At 40.3% G+C, this 19,834-nt stretch overlaps 1 protein-coding gene across 1 annotated transcript in view; it reads right to left on the reverse strand.

Annotated features, from left to right (window-relative positions):
• Positions 1 to 7,799, reverse strand: part of RNF157 (ring finger protein 157) — a 116,537-nt gene extending 108,738 nt beyond the window's left edge. The window contains 1 exon segment of the mRNA XM_087887203.1: positions 7,112 to 7,799. Coding sequence (XP_087743329.1) covers positions 7,112 to 7,199 — 88 coding nt within the window. The 5' untranslated portion in view covers positions 7,200 to 7,799.
• Positions 7,800 to 19,834: the final 12,035 nt, after the last annotated feature.

Consider the following 19,834-nt stretch of genomic DNA (forward strand, 5'->3'; position numbering starts at 1 on the left):
GACGTCTTTGTTTCGGATTTTTCCCAAGATATGATTTGAGGCTTGACTTTTTACTTTGCCACTGTGTTAAATGTTTTGCATAACTAGCAGCTGTTGTAGTATTCGAAAGGGTAATTAAATAAAGGCATACAACTTTTATCCAGGAAAATGGTCTCTGAGCAGGAACATTAGCAAGTTTATGTTTTGAATGTCACACACAGCACCACTTATAAAGATGTAGAAGACGGGTTTTTTATTTGTTTTATTTACCTCATCAAATTTATATGCTGCCTATCTTACCTAAGTGATTCTAGGCCATTTACAAAAAGAAGCCATACAACCATACAAAGACACATACAGTAGTTAAAAGCAAAGAGAGAATTAAAACAAAGGTTAAAAGGTTAAAAAAAAGTCCTGATTTTTCTTTCCAGACTGAAGAATAAAGTTTTTTGCTGTGTATCTACTCCCTCCTTGCTGCATCTTGTACTTAGCTTCCAATCTTTTTGCCTTTTGAAATAAGAAATACTGTATACTATGCTTCTGCTTAGCATTTGAGAGGAGAAATATCTGGACGAAAGGGGAGAGGCTTCATTTAGTTTTAGGGATCAGCAGAAGATCCCTTGTTCTCTGATTAGCCATGATGCTCATTTCTGCACAATCAACTCCCAAGCCATCTGTCCTTCTTCTTGCCCATCTCTTAGGTCAAGGATGCACTTTTAAAATAAGAAGCAAGAGTCCTGAACACAGAAATAGCGGGAAGGGAAAGACATAAAGTATGTTCACACAACACATCCATAGTTTAATTAACCTAATTTTTGAGATGCACTTGAGGGTTTGTTTATTTGTTTTGCCTTCAAGCCATTCTTGACCTCTGGTGACTGTATTGACATATTCTTAGCAGAAATGGTTTGCCATTGCCTCCTCCCTTGGACCAACAGAAAACAACTGACTGAAAGTAACATATTTAGTACCCTTTCTTTTGTTACCACTTCCCTTCTCTTTGAAATACTGTATTGTTTTTAATTTAAAGAGGTAACATTGGAGCTGAATTACCTGTTTTTGACTGATAACTCCAACAGCAATCTCTGGGCAGAAATATTATGAAATTTATGTTTTAAATGTTACATCCAGCACTCTGCAGGTATTTCCTTACTTCTCACTCTCACTCTCTTTCTCTCTCTCTCTCTCTCTCACACACACACACACATTCTTTTGTGATAAAGGCATTCCTGTGTGATTATAAAGGTGTATAGTGGTTTATTTATTTATTAAATCAAATATTTATTATGAGTCATAGATCAACATAAGAACAGTGAAATACAATTAGTTTAAAAGCTAAAAAGCATAAAATACACAAAGTTAAAAAAAATTAAAAAATTAAAAACTACATATAAAGACAAAAATAAAAAAAACTTCCGGTTGGTGAATCGTGGCAGCAGGATGCTGTAAGAGCGATCTCCGCTCCGCAGCACTGCTTTTTCGCCATGTCCTGGGGACCTCAAGGGGCGAGAAAAAAAACTTATAAGACCAATTTATGAGTGACTCTGGGTGGTTTACAAATAAAATCTATGCATCCATATAAAGAGAGATAGTTAAAAGCAAAGTTAAAAAACAAAACAAAGGTAAAGAACTAAAAAAAGGTGGAGGGGGCATTCTCAAACCACTGATCACCCCCACAATTGCATTAATTAAATTGATTAATTAAATACACAATGCATGAATGAAACTGCCCTGCAACTTTCAGGTTGTGGCTCCTGATAATTAGTTTTTTTATTATAAAAAAATCATAGGAAAAATTGCAAGAGTAGAGAAATTTAAAAGGCCATGCCTACTACTAACCCCATCCAAGGGCACTTGTTTGCTATGTTACTTCAGCACGGAAAGGCTTTCTTTTGAGTAGGTTACTGAAGATTTTTTTAAAGAAACATAGGCATCATCTGTTTAAGATTATAGTCCCTCAGAAAGCACCTTCTATCCCAGTTGGAGGAAGAGAAGTTGCTAAATGCTAACAGCCAGGCAGATACTACAAACTGATTCCAGCTGTTCTGCCTGCTGAAATGGCAGGCATATAGTTTCAGTACAGAAATTGAATTCATGTTAGCGTTGACTTGCCAATGTTCTTTGGGAGCAATTAGTAAATAATTTGGGGGAACAGAGGCATCATTACAGGCTTTTTTTTCCTTTTCCTTTTAGTTTCAAACCTGCTTAACAAGAGCTTCACCCCATCTTCAGTGACCAGCATATATATTATGGGAAGACAAAGTGGCTATAGGTACATGCACCAACCTGTTCTAGAGACCTGCTTATAAGCTTTGAATGAGGTTGCATTTCCCTAGACCCATGATGGCAAACCTATGGCACCCGTGCCACAGGTTGCATGCGTAGCCATATTGGTGGGCACGCAAGCTCAGCTCGGGCGCACATGCGCACACCAGCCAACTGATTTTTGGGCCTTCTGGGCCCACCAGAAGTAGGGAAACAGGCTGTTTCCTGCCTCCGGAGGGCCTCGGGGGTGGGGTGGGGGGAAGGCCTGTTTTTCTCTCTCCCCAGGCTCCAGAGCCTTTCTAGGAGTCTGGGGAGAGTGAAAATAAGAGCCTTGGTACTACAGTGGTTTAAAGCACCCTGTTATTAACACAGCTGCCTGCAATTTACTGTTGGTTCGAATCTCTCCAAGGCTCAAGGTTGACTCAGCCTTCCATCCTTTCTAAGGTAGGTGAAATGAGGACCCAGTTTGTGGGGGCAATAAGCTGACTTTGTATAAATATACAAAAGTATGAAGGCTATTGCTTAACGCATTGTAAGCCGCCCTGAGTCTCCGGAGAAGGGCGGCATATAAATCAAATTAAAAAAAAAAAAATGGCCTTCCCCACTGGAAGTTGGCAAACGGGCCGTTTTTGGCCTCCGGGTGGGGTGGGGAAAGCCGTTTTCATTATCCCCATGTTCCTAGAAAGGCTCTGGAGCCTGGGGAGAGCAAAAAAACGGGCCTTCCAGTCCCACCAGAAATTAGCAAACGGGACTCCAGAGGGGTGGGGAAGGCCATTTTCACCCTCCCTAGACTCCTAGAAAGGCTCTGGAGCCTGGGGAGAGAGAAAAACAGTCCCACCGGGCCATTGCATGCCAGGAGCAGGCTGCATAGAATTATAGGTGTGGGCATGCGCACACGCGAAACCCACCCACCCCCTGCGCTCTCTCCACTCTTGGCACGCAATGGCAAAAAGGTTAGCCATCATTGCCCTAGACAGTTCCAGTGTGCAATGGGGGGGGGGTGTATTTTTGCACTCACAGCTTCTGCTTGAGGGTAACTGTGGCCAAAAGGTCTTTTCAGAGATTCACCCCATCAGATTTCCTATTTTGAGAGGCCCTATTCACAATCAGTCATATTTTATATCAACTACAGTACCACAATGCACAGTCTACATGGAGCTGCCCTTGAGGACCATTCAAAAGGTACAACTGGTCCAGAATGCAACAGTATGCATAGTTAAAACATGCCAAGTCTGTCCTTGTGCTACTACATGAGTTATATTAGTTATCAGTGCAATTCTAGATCCTAGTTATTGTCTATAAATGATACAAGGCCTAGATATTTTCAGGACTGCTATCTCCCATTGTATTTGCCCATCCAGTAAGATCAGACTAAGTTGATATACCTCAGGTCCCATCTATTAAGCAGCAACATCTTATGGGGCCTAGGTTCTCTACTGTTCTGCTTCTCTCTGAAACAACATGCTCCCTTCAAATTCACACAGCCCATTCTTGGCTGCCTGCAAGATCTGGCTATTTCCACGGCACCAGCTGAACGTATCAATACAGTGGTGTCCAACCTTGGCAACTTTATGATCTCTGAACCTCAACTCCCAGAATTCCCCAGCCAGCATGGGTTGCCAAAGTTGGACATTCCTGTGTTAAGGGTAGCCACCAATAAGAGTGAGTATGTTCAAGTGTTGTTGCTTTACACTCTGCCATGGCCATGGGGGTCTTGTTTAAATGTCATTTTGCTTTTAACCCATTAGTCACCCAAAGCTATGGACGAGTAGGTGACTACACAATTTGAAATTATAAAATAAATAAAATTATAAATAAATACATATATAAATAGTTTGGAAATACAGGTTTTACTTTCATGTACATGGGACTTCAAAGTTATTCTGTGACAGAAACATACTTCTGATGAACATTAACCAAAAGGGCTTCAGAATGTTTTAGTAATAAGAGCAGTATCCTCCTGTTTGGCATTTTTCAAATTCATTGAAATTGAGACAGTCTATAGTTTAGGCTAAAGTTAATACAGATAGTTCTCGACTTATGACCACAATTGAGCCCAAGATTTCTGTTAAGTGAGACATTTGTTAAGTGAGTTTTGCCCCATTTTACAACCTTTCTTGCCTCAGTTAAGTGAATCACTGCAGTTATAAGTTAGTAACCTGGTTGTTAAGTAAATCTTGCTTCCCCATTGACTTTCCTTGTCAGAAGGTCACAAAAGATGATCACATGTCCTTGGGACACAGCAACGGTCGTAAATATGAACTAGTTGCCAAGCCTCCAAATTTTGATCACATGATCATGGGGATGCTGCAAAGGTCCTAACTGTGAAAAATGGTCATAAGTCATTTTTAAGTGCCATTGTAACATTGAATGGTCACTAAATGTACTGTTGTACCTGTCTACCTGTACTGTAGTAAGCAAGAAAATTGTAACCATATATCCCAGTAAACATTAGTCTGCTCAGCCCTTGTAACATACATCACAGCCGTCAAGATGGGGACATCTGCAATATGAGATCAAAAAAGATAGTTGTTTTCAATTAGAGGCTGGAGCCAGCATCTTGGCTTTTCTGACTCCCCAAAACCCGATTTCATGTTAACATAAAGAAATTAGATCAATACAATTACATATTGAATTTAAATGGATTTACAATCTTGTGTGTGTGTGTGTGTGTATACATACATACACAGTATACCATATACATATAGCATTGTAAGAGTGAAATTCCCACCTCTTGTCGCTCATATACTTGGTTCCTAATTTCATTTAAGTTCCTGTTAAGTTTTAATGATTTTATATTGCTGTTTTTATTGTATTGTAAGCTGCTCAGTATCACTTTGGATAGTAAGATGAGTGGCATATAAATTTAATAAATAAATAAATAACATTCAAGAGCAAAAAGCAATTAAACAAGCATTTTCAAGAGGAGAAACTACCCCAACTCTAAAAGATGACCTCTTGGGATTAGTCCCAAAAGGTTTGAATGTTCTGCCAGTTCCCTTTTGTTTTGAATTATGCTATCCTGATGGGAAATAGTCTTCAAAACATGTAATTAAATATAATGAACAGAAATAGGATTTTAGGTACTGTTCTAAAGATAGAAAAATATATTGCTCCTGAAAATCTCTTTATAAACTGTTTATCAACACTAAAGTACCAGTAGCTGTAGTTTCACAGCAAGTTTGTTGAAAACTTTCATATTTTATTGAAACTGAAATTATCCCCAACTAATCAAGCAAAGCAGAAATGTATAATATTCTAATAAAGAAAAATAAAACTCAATTAACTCAATGGGAATTGTTTTAACTAAGTGAGCAGAAGATTGGTCCTATTAACAAAATTCATGAATTTGGAATACAGAGTACAGAATTCATATTCTGTATTGTGACATACAGAGCTATTCCTGTCAGCCATGTGAATGTTACAAGGCTAGCATACTGTGGACACTTCCCCCTTTTGCTTCTACAGGCGCTTCTGCTATGCATTTCCAGGATGACCAGAGGCTAAAGAAAACAGGAATGCCATACATCACTGCAGGATAACCACATAATATCAGCTCCTCATCCATATCTCAACATCACTTTGCATCTGCTCCCCAGTATTTTTTCAGGAGCCTGATAATTTAACAAAAAGTGTTTTTCCAAGCTTAACCAGTAAATGGTCAGAAAAGATCCGTCTGCCTTAATTAACCCAGCTAATTGTTGCAAGAACAAAAGTATACTGTTAGATATTGCACAATAGGTATGCAAGATCTTTATTCCGTTTTCAATTGCCTTTATTAAGGTTTGCTTCCTTAAACTGCTATTAGTACTATTACTACTATTAATAGTAAAAGGAGACAAGCTCCACCTTTGGAAAACAATATGCCTATGAAATTATACATAATTATACATTATACATATATATACATATATACATATACATACATATATACATGCATATATATATATATATATATATATATATATATATATATATATATATATATATATATATATATATATATATATATATATATATATATATATATATATGGAAAAAAACTTAAGATATATATATATATATGTGATGGATTAAAGGGAGAAGGATATTGATGGTCTTGCCTGCATCCAATACACGGCATTTGTTGTTTTAGAAATTAAATTCCCCCTCCCATCAATACCAGAGTTCATCTCATTAGCAGCGGGGATGGTTAAAATGTTACATCGGAAGATTGATGGGGTATTTTAGAATGCAATCAGCGCACTAACAAGAGTATACAACTAAACAGGCAGGCATGCCAAGCGGCACAGGACAGACAAGAATTTGCCAGGGGCTTCTTAATTGAGGGGGGAGGCGGATCTCAATTCAGGACCGCGCGAGAGTCCTGTTCTTTTCAAGCAAAGAGCAGTTGTTGCCCGGACGAAAAGCAGCTTTTAGCTCCAAGCGCGATGCCACGAATGTCACTATTTCCATCCAAGCCGCCGCCGCAGCAATCCTTACACGGGGAGAAAAAGAGGAGGCGGGAAGTAAAATAAATAAATAATCAACCTCCCAAAAAGCCAGAGCTTGCAATAGGCGACACTGCAAGGAGGGTCCTTCTCCTGACCCTCAAAACTCTCGGGAAACTCCTCCACAGGAAAAAAAAAAAAAAAAAATCCGTCACGGGAGCAGCCCCACTGGCGGGACGGTGGCGAAAAGGCGCAAGGGTGGGTGAGGGGGGTTGACAGCAAGGGTCCCGCCGCTCGCCTTATAGCCCTTAGCCGAGCTCCGGGGTTGCAGCCGCCGCTCGCCATTCCCTCGCCCGGAGTCGGAGCGCGCGCAACCCTGCCATGCGGGACTCCCCGCAAACCTCTCGCTTATCCCACCCCCAACCCCCCAGCCTTACCGGATTTGGGGGGATATCTGTAGAGGGAATTGGACGGGATATCCACCTCTTCCACTCCGGCGTTCTGCCGGCTGGTGAGCGCTCCCATGCTTCAGGCGCGGCGGCAGCGGGCATCCGGGGTTGCGGAGGGGAGGTTGGGGGGGGGGGAAGAGAGGGGAGAGTGCGTCAGCTTCCCAGCTCGCACCTTCGCCCGCCGAGCTGGAGTCGGCGACGGGACGCGCGGGGTCGGTCGGTCGGTCGGTCGGTCGCTCCTCCCGCCGCGGCGCTGCTGCTGCTCCCTCACTGAGGAGGCTGCCGCATTGACTTGCCTCCTGCTGCTGTCCCCAGGGGGGTGGCGGTGCCTACTGCTCCCCAGCCGAGGAGGGAAGCAGCCATTTCGGCCAAAAAAAAAAAAATCTCCTCCTCCTCTCCCCTCGTCCACCACTTTTGCCAGGAGCGCCGGGCTGAGGGGGAGCCGCGCTAGTCCTTCGCGGAGCACTGCAGCCGGCGAGCCGGGGGGAGAAAAGGCGCGCGCGGGCTCACCCGCGCAGTAACTACCTCAGGTCGAGCGGCGGGCGTCGCTGCTACAAGTGCAAGAGGCAACCCCAGGAGCGGCGGCGGCGGCAGCATCTCCGCTCACTGCAGTAGCTTTGCAAGGAGCTGGGCGCCGCCTTGACGTTGGCGGTGGCGGCTCCGTCCTCCAGCCAATGGGGGCAGCCACGAAAGGAGGCTGCCTGCTCAGCAGCCAGCCCGGCGGCGCTGGTTTCGCGTCCCCCCACCCTCCCCTCTCCCTCCCCCCCTCCTGTTCCTTGCCCCCCTCCGTTTCTTTCAGCTCTCATCCCAAGTTCACCTTGGAACGATTTAAAAAGGAAAAAAAAAAAAAAAAAGGCCTGTTGGACCAGGCGGTGGAGAAATGCTTGGAGGGACAGCTTATCATTTTAAAGCACAGGAAAAGTTTGGGGGAGAGACTGTTTTTAAACACCGGAAGCTTCCCGTCACCGCGTCTCGGGCGCCTGCCTGGAATTACCTTCGTTCGTCTCATTAAAAAAAAATAAAATGTGCCAGCCGCAAGACGGGAAGAGAGGCCCAGCTAGTCCGACTGTGCCAAGACAGGAAGGAGCCTTTTTGAACAGAATGCCGTTGTTTCCTCCGTTTCCTAACAGTTATGGAGTTGCTGCACTAACCTCTCGTTTCTACTAGGTATTTTCTTACAAGGACATCCAGAATACTACCGATATGCCCAAACCGGCAGATCAGTCATCATAGTTGGGATGTCATTTGACATCTATATCACTTGGCACCCCCCCCCCATATCTCAGTCTTTCTCCCCTCTAAATCTTAGGCTCTCCCCAAATATCATAGAAGTTGTGGGTGGGGGGGAAGAAATGCAAGGTTTGTTTAGTTCCTGTAAGTTGAGGGGAACGTATTCTGAATTGGGTCATGACATTGTGAGTCACAATGTATTTTGAAGTAAGTCACTGGCATTCATTGTTCAATCCTCCTATCACATTCTATTCCTGAATTTCGTAACACTGAAATAATCCCATTATTGTAATATCAGTAACCTACCGTTTATAACAGTAAAGGATGCTGTTGTTTGTCCTTAAACTTACTAGGATTCATGAGTTTAGCTAAAATTGCATAAAGGAGCGGTCTTTTAAAAAAGGAATAGTTCAGAAACTATTCCCTAAATCTTTCATACCTCTGTTTCCCTTCTTCAGAACCCTGAACTTTCTTTTTTAATGCAGAATACATAGTTGCTGAACTCCCTCCTATGCACGCATATACACCCCAACTCGGTAAACTATAAGCTAGGCAAAGATGAGATGTAGCATCAGTTCTAAAATAGGATTTTGGTAATGTTAAATTCTGGAATTCTGGTGCAAAAGTAAAATGCCTATAGTTCTCTTTGGGGCTTGGGTATTCTGAAGGTGAACCAAGAGGGCTGTGCCGGTGTAAAGGCCATCCCCGCTGAAAACAAAGGCAGGGGCAGGGGAAAAAGCACAAAGAGATACAGATAAAAATTCTGAAGATATGACACTGCCTTCAAGGAAATATGAAAAAGAAATAAAGCATGAACCCATGATTATAGAATGGCAATATTTATTTATTGGTTAAATTTATTTACTGCCCATCTTGCTAGACAGCTTACATGAAGTAATGAAAAGAAGAGTAAATATAATGGTATCAAAGTAATGAAATGATAAACAATGGAATAAATAATGAAGGTACAATAATATGAGACTCAAAATGGGCAGGAGCACAGGAAGGAGGTGAGGTTTGCTACCAGTCACGTGGCTACCTCCAGTGTGGTACTCCCCCATTAGAACTTTTAGATGTACCATGAAATAATTATATGGAGCAATGCATTGGAAACCAGCCTTTACAGTATATTTAAAATCTATCTGAGCTGAACATGTTTACTTGAAAATATGTACCATTTAGTTCAGTGGGAAAGTCAGCCTGCTTGGGATTGCCATCTAATGTGGCAATATTGGGCTACCTTGGGCTGCCCTTTAAAAATATTCAGACGCTGCAGCTGGGACAGAATGCAGCAATGCAGACATTTCTAGAGGCTCTTAGGGTGGCCCATGTAACACCACTGTTGTGCAAGCTGCACTGGTTGCAAGTTTGTTTCTCAGTCCAATTCAAGGTTCTGGTTATTAGCTTTAAAAGCCTTTATGGCATAGGTTCAAACTAGGAACCATCTCACCCACAATGAGATTAGCTTGCCCCACTCACTGTGGAAAAGGGGGCATGCTGGAGATCCCGTCAGCCAAGGAATTTCGGACAGCAGGATCCAGGAGAAGAGCTTTTTCTGCTGTGGTTCCTGGCCCCTGGAATATCATGCTGCTTGAGAGATCTGCCCTCATCCTCTTGGCCTTCCAAAAGGGCCTGAAAACCTGGCCCTGCAAATTGGCCTGGGTGGGGCATCCCATTTTGGAGGTGGTTAGTATATTAAAAAGAAGAGACCACTTCACTTGCATCCCATTTATGTAGTGGTTCCTTCTTATCTAGTTTTTTTTTAAACTTGTAATGTTTGATGTTGGATTCACATCATAGGCTGACCCTTAAGCAAACTTACTTTAGGCTAACACGAATGCAATCCCAACCTTGATGGTTGGTTGGTTTATAATTCAGGATGCCATGTGAATTAAAAAAAAAAATAGGGTAAACTGAGTAATCCATAATTTCCAGTTCAGGTTGCTCAAACAATTACACCTTTCACTGAGTCACCAATGAAAACTGCCTCCCTCACTGAAATGTGTGTTTTATTATCACGTGAATATCTCAGTGAGTGAGATTTATGAGCTTTACTCCAACTCTTCTTCAGAAAATGTCAATTGTGATATGCTGTTTTGAATGAAGAAATTATATATTTATGTTCACATATAGATGATTGCTGATTTTACTAATATCTCATTCATTAGTATGTACACCAATTGCTTCTCTAGAATTTCAGGCAGTGACTGAAGATGCCAGAGATGGTGCCTGAGACCTTTAAGGGAATCATATGTAACTCAGCTATAGCCTTTGTCTCTTTACCACAAACAAAATGTATTATGTAATACACTGTTATGCTATTTTTTCCAATTCTGGGTATCACACACAGAGAATCAATCAATATAAGACCCGAAAGAAACAAAATCAAAAACAGATGCATCTGATAAATTAATTCATCAGCCTAATCCTTGGGTGGATTAGATTTGTCTAATAGCATAACATTAGATAAATGTCAGTTTTACTGTCTGGGAAATTAAATTGAGGAAACTGTGTATTTTGTCTAGAATAGAATAGAATAGAATAGAATAGAATAGAATAGAATAGAATAGAATAGAATAGAATAGAATAGAATAGAATAGATTTTTTTATTGGCCAAGTGTGGTTGGACACACATGGAATTTGTCTTGGTGCATATGCTCTTAGGGTACATAAAAGAAAAGATACGTTCATCAAGAATCATAAGGTACAACACTTAATGATAGTCATAGGGTATAAATAAGCAATAAAATCAGTGGTGAAATCTAAAATTTGTTACTACCGGTTTTGTAGGCGTGGCTTGATGGGGGGTGATGTGACTGGGTGGGCGTGGCCATTTTTTTTTTTTTACTTTTAAAACCATTTTTTCTACAACCTCTTCGGTGAAGAGGTTGTAAAAAATGCTTTCAAAAGGCTCTGACAATCCCAGCTGAATTGCCTGATCCGCAGAGGCTTTTTTAAAAACTCAGCTGGGATCGTCAGAGGCATTTAAAACAAAAATAGGGGTTTTTTTCTTTTAAAAGCCTTTGACGATCCCAGCTGAGCTGCGCGATCATCAGATTTTTTTTTTTACTTTTAAAAGCATTTTTTCCGCCGAAGAGATTGTAGAAAAAATGCTTCTAAAAGTAAAAAAAAAAGCCGCTGATGATTGTGCGGCTCAGCTGGGCATGGGGGGGGCAGGGATTTTTGCTACCGGTTCTCTGAACCACCCGCCTCCATCGCTACCAGATCAGGTGATCCGGTCCAAACCGGGAGCATTTCACCCCTGAATCAAATCATATTAGGAAACAGTCAATATAAATCATAAGGATACAAGCAACAAGTTACAGTCATACACTCATAAGTGGAAGGAGATGGGTGATAGGAACGATGAAAAGATTAATAGTAGTGCAGACTTAGTAAATAGTTTGACAATGTTGAGGGAATTATTTGTTTAGCAGAGTGATGGTGTTCGGGAAAAAACTGTTCTTGTGTCTAGTTGTTCTGATGTGCAGTGCTCTATAGCATCGTTTTGAGGGTAGAATTGAAACAGTTTATGTCCAGGATACGAGGGGTCTGTAAATATTTTCACAGCCCCCTTTTTGACTTGTGCAGTATACAGGTCCTCAATGGAAGGCGGGTTGGTAGCAACTGTTTTTTCTGCAGTTCTAATTATCTTCTGAAGTCTGTGTCTATTTGTTAAATGATATCTATTTGTTCATTTGTGCACTTTTAATTAACCATTAACTAATCTAACTAGAATGTTCAGTATAGCTTTGTCCCAATATGTTTTTTCTTCTAGGAAACATTTGATCTTAATATCATTCTTCACAAAAGCTGATGCCTTATAATTAAATGTGTTAGCATTATAAAATGCTATAATTCTTATCACTTGCTAGAAAATTTGAGATTGTCTGATAATAGAATAGTCCACAGCTGGAAGTAATCAGAATAAAGAGACTATTTAGAGAAGCTTTCAGTTGTCTGTGTGGTTTTGCACTGCTTTTTTTCTTAGAAGCAGAGGCTCTGCTCATGTAAATGAACTAGTTAACTACTTTTTAGCTTAGTGTGTTGTGGAACCCCAGTTTTCATAGTTAATTTGGGTTTAAGGTTATGATTATATTATGATTAAGGTTATGATTGGTTACTTTATGGCATATACAAACCTAGATCATTCAGTAAACTAAAAATAAACAGTAACTGGCTCAGCTCAGGAAGAACAGAACTCCCATTTTGTGGAAGTTACACTAGTTGCCATATAGCAATAGCACTTAGACTTATATATCATTTCACAGTGCTTTACATCCCTCTCAGTACAATCATTCCTTACTAATATGGGCATATATGGCTTGAGTCTCTGCTACCTTCAGAATGGAGGCTTTTCTGTAGGAATCCCTGATCTGTGGATCATCCTTCCCTAAGGCAATATGGTAGGCCTCCAACCTTTTAGCCTTCTGGAGGGCCATCTAGACTTGGCTCTTCCTTCAGGCAATGGTGTAGAGCAGTGGTGGGTTTCAAATTTTTTTACTACTGGTTCTGTGGGCGTGGCTTGGTGGGCATGGGATGGCATGGCATGGTGGGTGTGGCACAGTGGGCATGGCAGGGGAAGGATATTATAAAATATCCATTCCCTCCCCAATCCAGGGGAAGATTACTGCAATATCCCCATTTCCTCCCAATCAGTTAGGACTTGAGAGAATAGATGGGGGCAGGGCCAGTCAGAATTTTTACTACCGGTTCTCTGAACTACTCAAAATTTTTGCTACCGGTTCTCCAGAACTGGTCAGAACCTGCTGAAACCCACGTCTGGGGTAGAGTGAGATGGGAACTTGCTTATGGGTGATTTGTTGGGAATATCCCAGGTGGATGGCTGAGGCACTGGGTTTTTGTCTTTAGTTTTATGGTCTTTACTGTTGGGGATAGGTAATATTGTTGTCATCTGCCTAGAATTGTGCTCTGAGATGGGTGGCCATATGAATCAAGTCACATCAGTAAAGGTCTTCTTGAGGTAGAAACATCCCACCTATGGTGAAATGTAATACATATTCTCAGGAGTGAGGGAATGCATTCCACCACAGTACCCTACATGATCTCACTAGAAAAGGAAGTTGTGGATCCCAGCTCCTTGAAAGATTAAGGGCCATGTCAACTTGGAGGCTGATCTTTATTGTAGCAACACTCTCCCTGTGGGTTTGCTCCAGTGGTGAAATCCAATTTTTTTTACTACTGGTTCTGTGGGTGTGGCTTGGTGGGTGTGGTGTGGCTTGATGGGCATGGTGTGGCTTGGTGGGCGTGGCTTGGTGGGTGTGGCAGGGAAAGGCTACTGCAAAATCCCCATTCCCTCCCCACTCCAGGGGAAGGATAGTGCAAAATCCCCATTCCCTCCCCACCCTGGGGCCAGCCAGAGGTGGTATTTGCTGGTTCTCCAAACTAGTCAAAATTTCCGCTATCGGTTCTCCGAACTGCTCAAAATTTCCGCTACTGGTTCTCCAGAACCTGTCAGAACCTGCTGGATTTCACCCCTGGTTTGCTCCCCTCAAGTCTAATTAGCCCTTACCTTGCTATCCTTCAGAAAAGTAGTGAAAACTATCCTTTCCTGGGCAGTAAGATTTTTAATTGTGTACGATAGCACACATGGGGGGGTTGTGCTAGAAATGTTATTATTGTTTTATTGTTTTTAATATTGTGCCCAACCTAGAGCCTGCTAAATCAGAGAGCATACAGATCTTTATAATAAAACGACCAACCATGGATAAGCACCTTATGCAAACCCAGCTGCATAATAAGGTGGCTTTATGATTTTTCAACTTATCTTGGTAAAGGACTTCCTTTTCTTTTTGCTTTGTGGTTGCTCTTTCTTTTTGCTTAGGTTACAAAGTCCTTTGATCTTATCCCTTGCCCATGTAATTTGCTTCCCTCTAGTCCAGTGGTTCTCAACCTTCCTAATGCCACAACCCTTTAATACAGTTCCTCATGTTGTGGTGACCCCCAACCATAAAATTATTCCTAAGACCATTGAAAATATGTGTTTTCCGATGGTCTTAGGCGACCCCTGTGAAAGGGTCATTCGACCCCCAAAGGGGTCGCGACCCACAGGTTGAGAACCACTGTTCTAGTTCATGATGAGGCACGAAGTATGCCAATGCAAAAGGTTAGGGTTAGCCTTGTTAATAAGGTGGCCAAGTGGCACTTCCCACAGGGCAAGGTAGAGTGTAGTGATTGGTGAATTTCCCTGCAGCATGAGAAAAAGAGTCCCCCTGATTGGCTAAACTCACTGCTTGAGCTATCAGAATGCGATAGCCATCTGCTCACTCTGTAGGGCATCCCATTTTTATAGGGGTCTGTCAAGCAGTTTGTTTTGTAGAAATTTGGGGATAAGGAAAACTGTGTCATGTGGAAATATCCTTAAAGCATTGTTAGGAAGACATTTTTGAGTTGTGATTTGTGGTGATTTCCTGAGTCAACTGAGACATCCAACTAGCCTATGCTTGCTTCTGGGATTGTTTGGTGTTTTTTCCCTCTCTGCTTAAACTGCTAGCCTCAGTAAAAGATAACACCTGACAGAGTTTGTCTGGACTTAGAAACTAAGTAAGTTCAACTTGCTGAACATAAGGATAGGAAATTACCAGGGAATCCCAACACTGTAAAGTAGATTGGGAAATACAAAACATCCCAAAAGAGGTAAACGGATGCATTCATGCCTGTTCCTTGACAGGCAGAACCATTTCTGTACTGTCTGAACTTACCAAGAACTGAACTAGACTTGAGGACTTCACCTTTATCTTAGGCTGCTGAGTCACTATACTCAGCCTGTTTTATTTTGAAATCTTTTTTTAATATAAAAACAATATAATACAACTAAAGAAAGAAAAATAGAAAAAAGAATCAAAGGTGCAAAAGAGAAGGAAGAATAGAAGGAAAAAAGAAAAAAGTAAGAATGTAGTAAAAAAAGAGAAAAAAATAAAGTAGTAACTTTGAACCTTCATCACAAGAAGTATATTTTTGTAACTCTTCACCCCCTCTTAATTTACAACCAATAATCTCTTCATCTCATATCCTATCTCTTATCTATAGACAAATCCATAAAGCATCATCTTGTTCATTTTATACACTTATTTCCAAAATCATATAGTAAATGTGTCAATATTCCACATTTGTCTGGAGCCTTAATTCGTTTATAACTTTTTAGATCAAAATCTTATTTAACTTTTTGCCACTTATTTTTAATTTTTTAAGTTCTAAATTTATTGTTATTAAGTTAAATAAGCAATTGCCAAAAGTGATTGTAAAGCAAAGTTAGCAAACCTAATGTCCTTTAGTAGATTCTGCTATGGTTGTGAACATAATAGCAGATCCTTTCATGTCCTGGCACTACCTGTGCTGTCCTACAGCCTCTTCACAAGGAGCAGCCATCCAAAGTATATGTGGGTGATCCCGTCTGCTCCTTGTTTGGAGAGGCCTCCCAAAAACCAATCAATTCACCATTTTTTTAAAAAAAAATTGCCAAGTTTGTTGTCTCCAATGTCTTGAATGTTATTTCTAACAATGTAATAAAAAAATATATTTTGGAGGCCTCAAGGTTACCCAGTTCACTTTTCTTCTTTCAAAGCTAAAAAACTCTACAGTGCTAGAGCATAATATTATAACATATCTTTGGAGTACAAAAAATGACAGGTGTATGCAAATTCTGGATGCATCAACAATTTTTTCAGTTTTATTCTAAATTATAGAGTTCAATTTTTTTTATTAAAAATGCTAAGATGGAGGGTATTTTTAAGAATATAAAATTGCCATACAGTTTTTATTATAGGACCAAATCCTACCACCGCTTATGTCTTTCCCCTCAAGAAATTATTACTACAATTAAATTATGAAATCATTTGGAATATATTTATTTTATTTTATGTTATATGTTAATTAAAGAGTCGTTGTGGCGCAGTGGTTAGAATGCAGTACTGCAGGCTACTTCTGCTGACTGCTGGCTGCCAGCAGTTTGGCGGTTCGGATCTCACGAAGGTTGACTCAGCCTTACATCCTTCTGAGGTCAGTAAAATAAGGACCCAGATTGTTGGGGGCAATATGCTGACTCTGTAAGCTGCTTAGAGAGGGCTGTAAAGCACTGTGAAGCGGTACATAAGTCTAAGTGCTATTGTTTTCATTATTCTGAGAAAATTATATAGGTTCTTGGGATAGAGTGGTATTATAGAAATCTGTATAATAAGCAAACTAAGGGAGGTATTTGGTATGTTTGGTTTCCCAGTGGATTGGTACAAAAATACAATGACCTTTAACTTGTATTTTATTGAATGAATATGGTGAAACTTTTTCAAACTAATTTCTACTTGCTATTTTAAAGGCATAGCCAGGAGTGGGTTCTACTTACCTTTACTACCGGTTCACAACGGGGCCGCGCTTCGCTCACTCGCTCGCTCTTCTGCGCATGCACAGAAGCGTTCTGATGACTTCAGGTCGGTGGGCGGAGTTTCCCGCTGGTTTTACTACCGGTTCTATAGAACCTGTGCGAACCGGGGGCAACCCACCACTGGGCGTAGCCACATTTGGTCTAAAACACCTTTTAAAGGAAGGATCTTACTAGGAATGTTTTGCATGTGGATATCCATGCAGCATTCACAAATGTCTCCTTAATCAAAAGTATCTTTTTCCAAAGCTTGCAATAATAGCTGTGTGATCCCAAGAAAATATGTTATTAAGTTAAAGGAGACACTACAGCATGTCTGTGTCTGCTCCAAAATACCTTGTTGCATGTTTATTTGTTCATGTCTATCTTCCTAGAACTATCAATTAAGAAGCCTAAAATTTTAGTCAAACTATTGAATTTTACAACTCTTGTTTCTGATAATATTGTTAATACTTTTAGTGAGTCAATTAGTCAACTGACTTTGAGACTATTTATCATTCAATTTTTAAAATTTATTTTGTTTTAAGCATCTTAAAATTGTGTTCATATCAACCATAATAAAGTATCAACATTAAAACAACAACTATTCTGATCATTATTATATCTTGTTCTTCAAGATGTTGTGCATTCACGGTCTCCTAATAGTATACCTTTATTTATTTATTTAGAAAATGTATTTGCTGCCCATCTCATATCCAACAGCTCTGGGCAGCTTTATTCCAAAGTAATTTATTGTTGCTTTGAATAAACAAGATCTGAGGAAACTGATTTTTAAACTTTTGTTTAAAGTAATGAAGGAGTGTTCCTTCATTGTTTGTTCAATCCAAGCATTAGTTATTTGGTCAATTTCATATGGATTACCACTGCTTCCCTTAGGCCTACAAAATAGTCTAGAACAGTGATGGCTAACCTTTTCCGGACTGAGTGCCCAAAGCAAACCCCCCAAATGTAATGCGCACGCAGCACCCCCTGCTCCACAGCCCCGTGCATGCACGTGTGGTCTCACGTATGCACGCTTGCCCCCCTCATGCACCCCATGCATACGCCCTACCCCTGCACACGTGCCTCCCCACACGCCTCGCCCCCCACGCAAGTGCGGCAGAGACCTGAAGACCAGCTGGCCGGTGGGAGGCGCACGCACATGTGCAGCAGAACTGAACTGGGGTGACAGCTCACATGCCATCAGAGGGGACGCTGCGTGCCCCCTCTGGCATGCTTGCCATAGGTTCGCCATCATGGGTCTAGACGAAAAGCACACCCAAAAGTTCTAGCACTAACTTTATTTTAAGGTTAGATTAACAGAATCTTGCAAGACTGAAAGTGGCTGTGGTGGTGCAGTGATTAGAATGCAATATTTCAGGCTAATTCTGCCAACTGCCAGCAGTTCGATTCTCACTGGCTCAAGGTTGACTTAACCTTCCATCCTTCCGAGGTCAGTAGGACCCAGATTGTTGGGAGTAATATGCTGACTCTGTAAACAGAAGGCTGTAAAGCATTATGAAGCAGTATATAAGTCTAAGTGCTATTGCTATTGTTATGTCCCCTATCCTTTTTTTTTCTCTCTGGAAAACTAGAGAGTGTTCTTTCTGAAATGTTTCCACTTCTTCCCTCCTTTTGTGGATTGAGATATCTTTTACATGCCCAGTTGTCCAGTCTATGGCACTCCCACCTGTCTCTCAAGGTCATTCCCACATTCCAACTGCTTTAGAAGTTCTAAACTGGTTAGAAGTTTGGTTAGAAATCCATTGTAGCTCCTTAGCCAGTGACCCATTTTAATCTGGGGTTTAAACTGGGGTTGATGAAATTGGCATTCTATCAATAGAAAGGTGTTATAAAAATGAGTTTCCTTTTAACTTAAAATAAGATTAGTACAAATATTCAAAGTTTAATAATGCAATCACTTTGATGTTGGAAATCCTATTCAGGAATTATGTAGAACATTACAGTCTGAGTTTATCCTATTTACAGATCGTAACATATTTTGGAGAAGCAAGCAACTGGATTATGTATGATCTTCTTGGTTATCTCCTAATCCTTGGAATTTATTAATATATTTAGAGCTATAGAGTTTTTCAAGCCTGTGGAATGTGGATTGATCCAAAAAATGATTATATATCATTAGAAGGAGACACATACAACAAATCTATAGCAATGGATTATTTTCCACATTTGTTTTCTTTTAACAAGTGGGCAACAAAGATTTCTGAGCAACTTGATCAAATTTTATGGACTGTTTTGTTCATGCACTCTAATTTTTCAGACTTGTTTATTATTTCCAACATTATGTTACATTGTTAATAGTGCGGTATTGTATGTGTGAGTGTGTTTGCATTTAAACAAAAATGCTACATATTTAAACTCTGATATGTGACAAATCAAGACAAATTAGGTAGTTGCCCTCCATTAGCTAGTAACACACCTTGTAATCTAGATAAGAAAGTGATTTTATTTGAATCTGATTGTTTCCACAAATACATTGCCAAGGATAACAAATATCTGTTCTCAGGTACTTCTATTTATGCTACTTTATTGTTGCTCTTTTTTGCTGCTTATACTTAGACTAATTTGGTAGATAGGCAATAGACACACACTGACATACTAACACATATTTTACTTTAACAGGGTAACTGACTAATTCTCTCTCATCCAATGCTGGATACCTTATGCTTTTGTTAACACTCTTAAGTTAAGCTCCTATTTAATAAAGATATTTCTTTTAGTAGAAATGAAATCTCATTCATCTTGCTTTGCAACTGGTTTTATCACTTTTCTTTTTTACTAAATACTATCTTATTCAATGGGACTCATTGTCAGTAAGTGTGTATAAAACTATAGACTTAAAATGATGTCTTAAAATTATGTTCACATCAACCATTATAAGGTATCAACATTTAAACAACAACTACTCTGGCCTTTATACAGTTTTATGTTGTGTTCTTCAATTTCCAGTTCAGACTGGATTTATTCAGGCCAATCAGGATTCCCCAAATATTAGACTTTAACAGATGTATACATATCTGAAGTATATCTTTAGCTTCTTTGGGTACTAAGAAAACTTTTGAAAATTGGAAACTTTTTGGAAATTT

Source organism: Pantherophis guttatus, chromosome 2 (genome assembly GCF_059756535.1).
Source record: "Pantherophis guttatus breed Tessera chromosome 2, ASM5975653v1, whole genome shotgun sequence".
NCBI classification, from domain to species: domain Eukaryota; kingdom Metazoa; phylum Chordata; class Lepidosauria; order Squamata; family Colubridae; genus Pantherophis; species Pantherophis guttatus.